Source organism: Sapajus apella, unplaced genomic scaffold (assembly GCF_009761245.1).
Source record: "Sapajus apella isolate SASKATOON/1434 unplaced genomic scaffold, GSC_monkey_1.0 scaffold6, whole genome shotgun sequence".
Lineage (NCBI taxonomy): Eukaryota > Metazoa > Chordata > Mammalia > Primates > Cebidae > Sapajus > Sapajus apella.
This window is the reverse complement of record NW_022436946.1, coordinates 32,595,278-32,607,395: the sequence shown is the minus strand read 5'-3', so window position 1 is coordinate 32,607,395 and position 12,118 is coordinate 32,595,278. Positions and strand designations below refer to the sequence as shown.

At 44.9% G+C, this 12,118-nt stretch overlaps 1 protein-coding gene across 4 annotated transcripts; it reads left to right on the top strand.

Moving 5' to 3' along the window:
* The first annotated feature begins 331 nt into the window (after window positions 1-331).
* VGLL2 (vestigial like family member 2) lies at window positions 332-8,313 on the top strand. 4 transcript variants are annotated; one of them, XM_032274962.1, is made up of 5 exons: window positions 575-645; window positions 1,413-1,670; window positions 3,001-3,310; window positions 5,363-5,884; window positions 7,063-8,313. In XM_032274962.1, exons 2-5 carry the CDS (start codon window positions 1,629-1,631, stop codon window positions 7,104-7,106), a joined length of 918 nt encoding a protein of 305 aa, XP_032130853.1. In that variant the 5' UTR covers window positions 575-645; window positions 1,413-1,628; the 3' UTR covers window positions 7,107-8,313. The 4 variants fall into 4 exon arrangements, with proteins under 4 accessions (XP_032130852.1, XP_032130851.1, XP_032130854.1 ...); XM_032274961.1 differs by lacking the exon at window positions 1,413-1,670 and having other exon boundaries at window positions 332-645; window positions 7,208-8,313; XM_032274960.1 differs by lacking the exon at window positions 1,413-1,670 and having other exon boundaries at window positions 332-645.
* The last annotated feature ends 3,805 nt before the right edge of the window (window positions 8,314-12,118 follow it).

Here is a 12,118-nt window from a genome sequence, read left to right as displayed (position 1 = left end):
CTCTCCTACGAGACCTTTCTCCAATTTTCTTTCTCTGCATATAAGAGCCAGGATCTCTCCCTCTCTCTCTCCTCTCTCTCTCTCTCTCTCCTCCTATTTTATCCTGGGAGTTTCCTACTCGCGGTGGGAAGTCTCGGATCCGCTCGGAACCGCTCAGTCTTTGGCACCCTTGGCCGCCTGCACGCAGGAGGGGGGCTCCGGGAAACACACTCGCTGCCTCTCCAACAGACCTCCCTCGCTCCCCATTGGGCCCCCGGTCTCCGCCCCCCCAGCGCCCACTCCCCCTCCGCAGCCCCGGAGTGGCGTCAGCACGCCCGCCGGGCGTGGGCTTTAAAGGCCCACTAGCGGGAGTTCAGGCGCTTCTGCCCTGAAGTGCTGTCGGGACTAAAATCGCAGGAGTGGGAGGGGAGCTAGCCAGCGGGATTCCGAGCCGCTGAGCGCGCTGGCCTCGCTCCGCCTGATGACTCCAGACCTCGGGTCCAAGCGCCGCCCAGGCAGAACCCCTGAGCTCCGCGGAAGGAGAGTTAATGAAAAAACACTTAACCGTCTCCGCTGCGGAGAGTCATGAGCTGTCTGGATGTTATGTACCAAGTCTATGGTCCTCCGCAGCCCTACTTCGCAGCCGCCTACACCCCCTACCACCAGGTACGTGTCTCCTCTGGGGTCTTTGGGAAGGAGTGGCGCGCCTGGCGCTTGCGGCGGTACGACCTCTACGCCAAGGTCTGCTGCGCCTTCGCGCGTCGCGGGCGTCCGACCAGGGCGGGCACCGCCGGGATGCAGCGATTGCCCGAGCCACCTCCAGTTGGTAGTGCAATTAGCCTTTAGCTCCCCGGTTTGCTTTCGGGAAGCAGCTAAGCCCTGCTAATGTGAGCCTAGGGTTTCCTTCGAATAATCAGAGGAGGATGGCACGAGCTGGATTTTCTTTTCAGAGTCTGTCGGACTCCAGATTCTTCCAAGCCAGGTGCAGTAACAGGAAATGCAGACAAAGCTCAGGCAGGGAAAACCAAACTTTGGTCCCAATGGTGAAAGTAACAACAAAACCAAAAGCAAAGGCCAGCCTCTTTCTGAGATTCAAGAGCCGGTGTTCTCATCCCTGCAAGCTTATCTCAGGAGTAGTTTCTTCCGTTTCAATTCTCCAGCGACCAGGGCAATTAATTCCAGATCCAGCGAATTCGTTTCAAAGAGCACCGCGCAGCTTTATAAGTTTTTCTTTGCGAATTTCTGGGCGTATTATCTTGAGTCCGATTGACCTGGCAGAAGCGAACTTGATAGACAGTACTTTGCCTTTCTCCAGCCTGAGTAGCTGAATGGCGCAGCCCTGCTTTCACCAAGCACTTGAAGAAGACCACTCAACCCGGGTTCTGCAAACTCTTCAAGTTCCATTCAATTCTGCCAATTTCTCTTTTCTTCAGACTGCGTCTGTTTTAACCATTTTCCTTCCATTTCCTCAGCTGAGGTAGCAGAAACTGAGGACAGTAGTCCAGGAAAAGAACGAAAGCATACACTTGGGGGCCGCAGGGGTCCCCTCCAGGTTGGAAAATGAGAGCTTGGTCATCTGCTTTGGGAAAATTGAAATACACCCCAACACCCCAGTGGATGCTTTTGCTAATTTTCTCTGCAAATTTAGAATGTCTATTCGGAAATTTCCTGATGAATTAATGATAGACTGGGTAGGGTTCATTTTTTATTTTCTTACCTCCTCTTCTCCTCTTTTAAACTTTACAGCCTGCAGTTTGTTTTGTATCAATGTTAATTTGAGGAATCACCAATGTTCCTCATTGTAGGGAGGTGGTATTTAGGAAATGGTGATACTGCTAAATCTTACATCGTTTTAGCCCCAAATAACTCAAACCTTTTGGCTACAGCTTCTATGTACTTCTTCCCAGGATGGGACTAAGGCAAGCACAGAGGAGAGACGTAGATTGGTTTTCTGACTGGCCCTTTCTCCTCCCAGACCCTGAACCAATCTATTGCATTAAGATCTTTGTTCATTTTTGTAGGACTCCGGCCCCCTCTTCAAGGCCATCTCTGCCATCAGAATGCTTTAACACTTAATTCAGTCCATTGCTCATTTCTAAGAAAATGTTCACAGAAGCTGCACTCGCCTTTTAAAATCACTATCAGACATCTCGATTTACCCCAACTCACAGCCAGGATCTTAACTTTCTTCCGTCTGCTCCTTTTTATCATTTCCTCGTGTGTGGAGATGATGAAGGTGGAAATACTCATAATCCACTAGTTTTTCCTTATTAAAGACAAGATCTGTTTAGAAACTGAGGCAGACTTTTAAATGGATGTTGTATGGGTAACCAAACAAATATCAGCTTGCATTTGTTAAAATGATCCGTATTTCCCCAGTCATAATGTTACCCCAGATTTTTATCACACACAATTCATTAATAAATGTAATTATTTCACACCCATTGTGGCATTTCTTCCTTTACATTCCTGGTTCCTGGTTGCTTTCCTTCACACATTCCTATTTGCAGGGAGTGGATTTTGTAGGGATAGATCCCCCCCTCTACCCCGCCGCCATTCCATCAGGAGGATGTTTGTCCTGTATCCTGTGCTGCCCTGGATTCTCAGGCAGAGAACAGTCAGGCCCTAACTGGACTTGGGTGCCCTTTACCCCTGCAGTTGGATTTTAAAAATATATCTGCCCTGAGCCCAGCAATGAGGTCAAACTCAGCTCTAAACCTAGCTGCTTAGGTGTCTCCTGAGACTTTCACCCAGACATTTTAGGAGAAATTTTCCGGGCGTCAGAGGGACCAAGGACCACAATCTTCCTCTAAGGAAGCCTGCCCTTGCGTGAATGCAGGTTGGGAGGCCTGCTAACTATGTTGCCCCGCTATTGCTGGTTTTATGCTAACAGCACAAGGCTTAGGCCCATACGCCAGTTTTCCCATAAATACCTTAGGAATTAGGACGAGGGAGTCAGTCTGAACCGAATTTGCCATCACTTTTGAAATTGACATCTCTGTTCTTTCTCTCTCTGAGCAGAAACTAGCCTATTACTCCAAAATGCAGGAAGCCCAGGAGTGCAATGCCAGCCCCAGCAGCAGTGGCAGCGGCAGCTCCTCGTTTTCCAGCCAAACCCCAGCCAGTATAAAAGAGGAAGAAGGCAGCCCAGAGAAAGAGCGCCCACCAGAGGCAGAGTACATCAACTCCCGCTGCGTCCTCTTCACTTATTTCCAGGGGGACATCAGCTCCGTGGTGGATGAACATTTCAGCAGGGCCCTGAGCCAACCCAGCAGCTACTCTCCCAGCTGTACCAGCAGCAAAGCACCAAGGAGCTCTGGGCCCTGGCGAGGTGAGTATAGGGTTCTGCTGGGAAGGACCCATAGAGGGTCCTCTCAGTGTGGGTTCCACCTACAGGAGCCTAAAAACGTGCAGCTGAAAGAATATTAGATGTCAGAGACAATGTGCAGAGGACCATTTGGGAAAAGTAAGGAAAACTCACGGGGAAAGGGCATAGGTATAAGAAAAAACTCCTTGGACAAAACACTGTCCTTGGAGTTGGAGGGCCTAGGCTTCTGTGTTGGCTCCACCACTTCCCAGCAATATGACCTTGGGCAAGTCTCTTAACCTCTTTGAGGTCACTTTATTTACTGCTCTCTAAAATTAGAATAACACTTACCCTGCTAACTATCCCCAGAGAAAGCTATAAGACTCCAACAAGAAAATGGATGTAAATATGCTGTAAAAAATGTGAGGTTTCCAGCACCCTCCCAAACCAGTGAGTGAAGGATCTTCAGCGCCAATAACTTAAAGGGCACTTTCCCAATTTGCAAACATTTTCCCATTTGCAAACAGTTCTAGAGCTCCATGCAAGCAACACCTGCTTGAGAATGTCTCCAAAAACCAACCTTTGCCTTGCACAAGGCTCCAATTACTTGGGAAATCTTGAAGCAGAAGTGTCTCAATAGCAAGTAAAATAACAAAGAAACAAAAATTTAGACACAGCCAAAACACCTCTAAGAGTTTTCCCAAAACACATCCCCTTTTTATTTTTCAACCTCCCCCCACAAAGCACTGCTTTTTTGTAGCCTAGGACAATTATTTGTTGGACAAATCAACTAAATCTCCCTTCTATTCTGAAATCTCAACTTTTCTTTATTACCAACAAGACAAAGGTGGGGAACCATTAAGTGAACTTGGCTCACTAAACTGTATTTGATGTGCACCAAGCTGAGAAAAGGGGACGTTGTTGAAAAAAAGGAAACAAATTTTCATTTGTCTTTGGGAGGGAAATGGCAACCCTTCACCCCCTCTTTTTTCCTTAAGAGAGTCTGGCAGTTTGCACAAGGCTTGCCCTTAGACAAGATCCAAAAAACATTCATTTTAGATACAGAATATTCTTTTTATTCTCTGCCTAAATATTTTTAACAGGAAGATTCTTCACCACTTAGAATGCATTTTCAATTCGTTTAAAATTCTCTAGTATATGGTGCAGATGCCTTCCACAGAGGAGGTGTTCCGTAAAGGCTCCATGAATTAAATATCTGTCTTTCTCTCCCTCTCTACTAATAGCAAAAAATGTGATCTAAAACGCTGTTCTCTTAAAATGCTACCACGGGCTAGGGGCCAACAGTGATACTGACAATAGTAATAATAATTACTATTACTGCTGGCGTCCTCACTTTAATGCAGAAAGTTAATGAAAACGTCGGATAAAAGACCTGTCTATTCGTGTCGTTCTGTGCAAGTAATAGAGCTGCACTTTTAATGTGACTAGTTTACTCTTCTGCTTGAATTCTTGGAGAAAAACATTTGAAAGAAGGTTTGTAGAAAGAAAACTAATTTTCTTGAAGCAAGACTTCAAAACATGTCGATGGAGTTTCAGGCTGTCAGAGACCTTGGAGAGGCACATTTTCTGGAGCCAGGAAGGCTGAAACACGAGAATGGGTAGTGAGATCCCTAGGCGGCCAAGAGTGGGGAGAGGTATCTTTAGCTTGAGGAGAGGCTGAGGCTGAGAAAGGGAGACCGTGTCTGCACTGAGTCGCGGGAAGCTCCTTGCGCTTCCAGGCTGGAGTCCCGGAGGGCATCTCTCCACTCTTACTCTCACTCTCTCGGCCTCTCGGTTCCGCACAGAGGAGGCGGCTGCGAAATGGGAGGACGCAGGCCTTCTTCCCAGGGGTTCCTTTGCAGTGCCCCCACCTCGCTTTCACAAACTGCAGCCCCCTTAGAAAAACGCCGCTGCAGAGGCGGGGGCTGCCTTCTGCCCTCGGCCTTGACTTGCCAGCCTATTGTGCCCCGTCAGCGTCCTCAGCTCTCCGGAGGGGCCCTGCAGGTAGGCGCTGAGTCCTGCCGCAGTGACACGCACCTCTCTTCTTTTCCTCCACTCCGCCTCCCCGGCCTGCAGACTGCTCCTTCCCGATGAGCCAGCGCAGCTTCCCCGCCTCCTTCTGGAACAGCGCGTACCAGGCGCCGGTGCCCGCGCCGCTGGGCAGCCCTCTGGCCACCGCGCACTCGGAGCTGCCCTTCGCCGCCGCCGACCCCTACTCGCCCACCGCGCTGCATGGCCACCTGCACCAGGGCGCCACCGAGCCCTGGCACCACGCGCACCCGCACCACGCGCACCCGCATCACCCCTACGCCCTGGGCGGCGCCCTCGGCGCCCAGGCCGCCGCCTACCCGCGCCCAGCCGCTGTGCACGAGGTCTACACACCGCACTTCGACCCGCGCTATGGGCCGCTGCTGATGCCCGCCGCCTCGGGGCGCCCGGCCCGCCTCGCACCCGCCCCGGCGCCCGCGCCCGGCAGTCCTCCCTGCGAGCTCTCCGGCAAGGGCGAGCCGGCGGGCGCCGCGTGGGCCGCGCCGGGGGGGCCTTTCTCTAGTCCCTCGGGGGACGTGGCCCAGGGTCTGGGCCTCAGCGTGGACTCAGGTAAGCAGAGGAAGAAGCTTGGTCTCCGCGGAATCCCTCGGCCCCAAGTACCCGACCCTGGGCTGTGCCTAGACCCCCTTAATCCTCCTTGGAGACCTTGAATTCTATGGCCCAAGGATCTACATGGCACCGTCGTGTTTCCACTGATAGATGGCCCTGTGCCAACGGGTAGGCGGGATGAGAAAGTAGGACCCTACCCTAACCTGGATGGTAAATATTACAGAGGACTTTTTTTTTTTTTAAATAAAATTTGGTGGAAAAGTTCTAGCTCTGCGCTGTTCAATACTGTAGCCGCTGGACACATGGTGCCACTGAGCAGTTGGTACGTGGTGAGGCCGAATTAAGATGTGCTGTCAGTGTGTAATACACACTGGATTTCCAAACCTTTCTGCAGAAAAAGAATGTAAGATTCATCTCATTAACGCTTTTATATTGATTACATGTTGAAATATTTTCAACACATTGCATATAGATTATAAAAATTAATTTTCAACTGTCATTTCTTTTTACTTTTTTTTTTCCAATTGTGGCTGCTAGAGTATTTAGAATCATGTTTATGGCTCCCATTGTATTTGTATGGGACAGCGCTGATCAAGAGTAGCTGCTGAGAGTACAATTTAAAATCTAACATGTCTTGGGGGATTTTGTCACCTAGTGACAGTCATAAGGAAAGAAAAATGTGATACTGCTATCAAGTTAATTGCCAAATAAAATAGATCTCTTAAAAATGTAAAACTTAAAGAAGATTTTAAAATAACAATCCTAAATTTCCAGCTTAAAGAATTGGAAATGTATAGTTAATAAGAGTTTGCTTTTTTGCTTTCTTTTCTTATTGTTAGGGCAAATGAAAGAAATAGTTATAAAATAAGTGCAAGCACTGGCTGATAGTCTGCCCCTACCCCTTTTCTTAAGTGATTTGACTTTTTTGTTTGCTTTGCTTTTACTTTTAGTCACTGCTCCCCACCCTGAACTTTAGATGAAGTCTGTGACTTTCACAATAAAACAGTGGTGTTTTGTCTTTCTTTCCTTAAATATCTTGTGCCTTCCCTCTCCCATTCCTTCTTTCTCCCTCCCTTTCTCTTCCTTCTTCTCTTCTTCTCTCTTTCTCTGTTTCTCTTTCTCCCTTCCTCCCTCCCTCTCCACCTCCTCTCTCTCTTTTATCTTCTTTCTATTTTCAGGTTTGCAGCCTCAGGACAAAAGCAAGGATGTGTACTGGTTTTAGACAGCCCACCTTCTTCCCTGTAGGTCTCTGCATAGTGCAGTTGATGCCACTCAGAGCTGAAATGGAGTGGGTTTGTAACAGCTTCTGATCTTGGTTTGCAGCTCGTCGTTATTCCCTCTGTGGTGCATCCCTCCTGAGCTGATCTGCTGACCCAGGGTTTCCCCTTCCCCTTCCCTTCTGACCAGCCTTGGAGGCTCAGCATCTGTGCCTCTCACTCCGTGGATGAGGACATAGGGGAAGGCAGAGACTTCAGACTTCTCACTGTATTGGGAAAATCAAAAACCACAACTATAGAAATTCATCTAAAAATAATTCCTGCTGCTGAAAGAGCAAATCCAAAGACTCTGAGTTACTTTTGACTTTTGGCCGAATCACTGGAAATATCTGTGGTGAGATGGCTTAGTCAGGTGATATGATATCATAAGCTTTCCTGGAAAGGGGAGAAAGAAAATGATACTTTTTGGTGTGAATATTTTTTATGCTGATGTGAATTATTTTGTTAGGTAGTGTGATTATAGCACTACTAATGTCAGATTTTAAAATGTATGTGTACTTGCATCTAAGACTGTGGTAGAGAAGTAAAAAGAAGTCAATTCCTTCTTCCTCACCTCTCAGCCTCCAGATCCCTTCCTGTCCATCCCCTCCCTACAATGCCTATCCAAATGCAAAGATACACTTTTTTCCTTTGGACTGTGAACATGGAAGCCTCAGCCTGAATGTGAGTGGCAAGTGGCTTATCTGGAGCCACCTGCCCAAGTCTTACTAAAATGCAGCTGTTGTAAGACAACTGTTTAAAACTCCAGAAATATATCAACCAAGGTGGCATTTCTCAGTATTTGGCAGAACAATTGCAATTGCACTGGATATATTATATATATACATATATATATGTATATATATCATATTTTTTACGAGGAACATTTTACGATGAAAGAAGAAACACTTCTCTGCCTTCTCTCCCACAAATTCTGTCCCTCTGTCCTCTGGATGAAAAAAGCAAAGAGAGACCCGAACTGTCTCCATGGAGAAGAACTGGGAACCACCACAAGCGGAAGAAAGTGCATGAAGTCTCCATTACCTCGAATTTTTTTCTCAGTCTCTCTGATTGTGATTTAGTGTTGGGGCAGGGGAAATGGTCTGTGCGTGGGCAAAGCTGAAGGTGATAAGGAAGAAGAGATGAACATTAAAGATGTCTGTTTACTATGAATTCACTGTGTTGATTCATAAAAAGAAAATAAATTTTTTTCTAGTAGGATAAAATAACATAGTACTATGATTTGATGTCAGTAATATTATATATAGATATAGATATAGATATAGATAGATAAATAGATAGTTCTTTCTGTGTTTCCACTGTGTTTGCTGTGCTAGGAATCTGTTAGCTGTTTCCATCTCACATCAGCCTTGGAGAATGAGAAGTTAGGTGCCCCTGTCTGTTTTACAAATGAGAAAATTGTGGCCTACAGAGGTCAAGGTCTTGCCTGTTAGCATTCAGAAGTTAGAAGCAAAGATGGTACAAAAAGCACTACCTGTAGACGATTCAGTCCGGTACAGATTTATTATTTTCCGGAAAAGAATTATTGTTACATATGAATTCTAGACTCAAGATATAGAGTCATCAGTTAAAAGTGTTTCTGAAATATTGGCTATTCTATATTTTAATAAGCTAGGCTAAGAAACCAAATCTCTCACTAGGCAATAAAAGATTATTAAGCAAGAAACTGATAGTTTTTCCCCTTGTTTCCTCTTGATACCAAAGTTATTTCTGTTCTTTCACAAAAGTGCCCAGTAGAGAGATTTTGTGTGCTGCTCAAAGTGCCCTTGTACCTTGTTGATGCTCATAAAACTATTAGTCCAAATCTTGATCTTCATTACAACATGAGAGGCAAATATAATTTATCTTGGATAAGTCTCAAGAATTGGAAGCAGTTAAGGGATCTAACTCACAGCATGAGCTTGGCAGAGTTCCCCATACCCTCTTTCTGTCATTTGGCTACCTGTGAAGTAGATGTGATCATTCCAAGAATATTGTTGTTTGCACTCTGATGGAAGGTACTCTGTGATTATGTGCATTGCACCTGATAACAATAATCATAACTTATTTAAATAATATTAATTGTTTATCATCCACTGGGCACTGATCTTTATAGATTAACTCATTTAAGCCTCACAATTCTATATGGTATCTATTATGATGTTCTCCTTCTTACCTATTAGAAAACTAAGGCACGCAGAGGAGAAATAATTTTCCCAGTCACGAAGCTCATCAGTGGCCGAGTCAGGCTGCAAACCCATGTAGTGCCACAACAGGGCTGCACTGTTATTCACTGCAGTGACCTCTTGTCCAGTTCTGATTTGTCTCTTTGCTCTTCAACGTTGGGCTTATTTTCTCCACAATAGATGCATAAATAAGGGAAAAAAGTCAGAGAAGCACAGATTGATGATGTTTTGGTAGAACTTCCAGAATCTTCAGTCTCAGTTGAACTGTCATAGGACATTGTCCAAACTCCATCAAATGACACTTAGACCGTTCAGTCAGATGCGGCTCTCTATTCTTCTTCAGGAGGGAGATATTATTGCTTCTCTTATTTACTTCAGTATTTAATAGCCTTCACCACTCTGAAATTCTTCACACCTAACCTAATCAAGCTGTATAAGAGTTAGCCTGAGGTTTGGACATTGAAGCAATAACTAAAATTAACTTTGGACTTGTCTGTGGATTTTTTTAATCCATGTTCCACTGGCATGAATCCCTGGTATATACAAGTGTAAATAAAATGCATCGAACCCCAGTGCGCTTTTCAGAATTTGCTACTAACTATACTGTTGAAGAAAGCATGGCAGTTCATTCTCTGCTGGACATCTCCACGTATTCCCCACTGAAGGGACTGTTTACCTGCACCCCACTTGCATTAACACTCAAAGATCTGTGATCAGAACCCACAGGGAACATCTTCCCAGCCACACAGTTCTGATTACTGAAACTTCTCTCCTAAGCTACATCTGACCCGAATAACAGGTTGCTAGTGAGAAGACTCATTCACTGGAACCAGCCTTTGGGACAGTCCTGAACAGACCGTCCAGACTGCTGAGCCAGTCCAGGCTCCAGCTACCTGGCACATATGACACAAGAACCACAACATTTACCTCCATTTCACACCTTCCTCAGGTAGAAATGCAAGATGATTTAGATCTATAATGATTTGGTCCTGTGTAATAAGAGCATCAAGGAGAACTTTGGTGAAATGGTAGACCTACCTGACATTCTTCAGGCTCACTTCAAGTCAGACAAAATACGAACTCTCATACCTGTCTTGCTAATAGTAGTTAAACCATGCAGATCAGAGAAGGTTCTAGCAGCTGAAAAAAGGACATTCAAGGAAATAAGGGATGGCATGAGGAAAGGCAAACATGACATTTTTACATATGTTATACCTGGTCAGAGGGCTCAGAGAAAGTTTATATTCCCCTCTAATCACCCCCACCACCGGCATTAGTGTCCTCTTTGCCCACAGTTTTCCCTTTGCACTTGGCCTAGGTCGAAGGTGAGGTGATGAAAAGGAAAGAGACGGCTCTCTACCACCAAGTAATCCTTTTGCCAATTGCCCTCTGGCTGAGAATTCGGTCACCCAGCTACAGGGAACTCTATCTGTTCTATTCCTTCAGTGTGAAAAGAGCTGCCATCCCGTCTCATTTCCCCCTTTGAAGTTCTATTTAAATGCATGATAAATTCTAGCAATAACTTAAGATTTACTTGGGTCTGGATGGGAGATGGCGGGTGCTGGGACTCAGAACCCTTGACTGAACACTTCTCTTTTCACTCTTTCTGGGTAAGTACGGTATTTTCTGTGTCCTTCTGCATCTGGATAAAACACCTCTTCGGGTAACTTCAATTTTCATTTTACTTAGAATAAGAAAGCCTGCATTTCTGTACAGCTATGCATGTATTCTGTCAAAATAAAAAAGCTCTTTTTTTAAGCATTTAGTGAACAATTACTTTGGAGTTGGAGGGGATAAAAATTAATAGAACTTAAACAAACTGCTTTCATGTAAATGCTATGTCCATAAATTGAATTTATTAGTGTAATTCATTAGGATGTCATCTAAGCATGGAAGAAAAATGGAAAGATATGTGAAAATACTTTAAAAATAAATGAAACTGAAAAACCTAAGATCACTTTTTAAAAGCACTTTAACAGTTTATTGACAATTCTCATGCAAATAATTCACACTTTGATTATACTTGCCAAGCTGTTTTCTCCGTATATTTCATTTTTTCTTACTAGATTTTTAGGATTTATTATATAGTCCTAAAATCTGGAGGAAAGGAATAAATATAAGACAGTATTATTATTACCGTGGCTGTCTGTATGTAACTGAAATTGTGGCATTTACACAAGCAGCAGGGTTAAGCAAATATTAATTTCACATTTCCTAAATACCAACTCTTGCTTATTGCTTACAAATATGAAACTCTAATAATACAAATGTGATATCTGCACAATAGAATCTATCCACAAATATAATACACACACACACACAGATGCAGGCCTAAAGAGAAATCAGAGACATCATGCCCTCAGACAGGCACAGGCACAAATGATTATTCTCACTTGACAGACCAACTGTACTGCTCTTTCCTTGTATTTCACTGCAGCCCCAGAAGGCTGGATCAGGAAAGAGACACTTGATAGCTGCTGTTTCCGTGGTTGAAATATTTGTGAAGTTAACGCATAATCTGAAAGCAGAAGCTAATAAATTATAGGGTGCTAATTGGAGCTAGAATAGAGCTGTCAATCATGTTATCCTAAACACAGAGAGACCCTCATAACCTAAAAAGGCAATGCAGCCTCCAAAAACAGCTACCATTTGTTTCCAGCCATGACCTCCAAATATCATGTCCAGGCAAGGAGTGGCCACTGACAAGCTTCGGCAGAGGTGGTTCTGCTAATCCAAGTTGACTTTAAGAGACAGGCAAATTTTCTTTTCAAGGGAAAAGAGTAAGATATTTC

Bases quoted from the DNA above. Each gene is read 5' to 3' on its own strand.
- VGLL2 (XM_032274960.1), top strand. From the start codon at position 565: ATGAGCTGTCTGGATGTTATGTACCAAGTCTATGGTCCTCCGCAGCCC. The intron at 646-3,000 runs GTACGTGTCTCC...CTCTCTGAGCAG, and splicing joins CCTACACCCCCTACCACCAG to AAACTAGCCTATTACTCCAA. The intron at 3,311-5,362 runs GTGAGTATAGGG...CCCGGCCTGCAG, and splicing joins GAGCTCTGGGCCCTGGCGAG to ACTGCTCCTTCCCGATGAGC.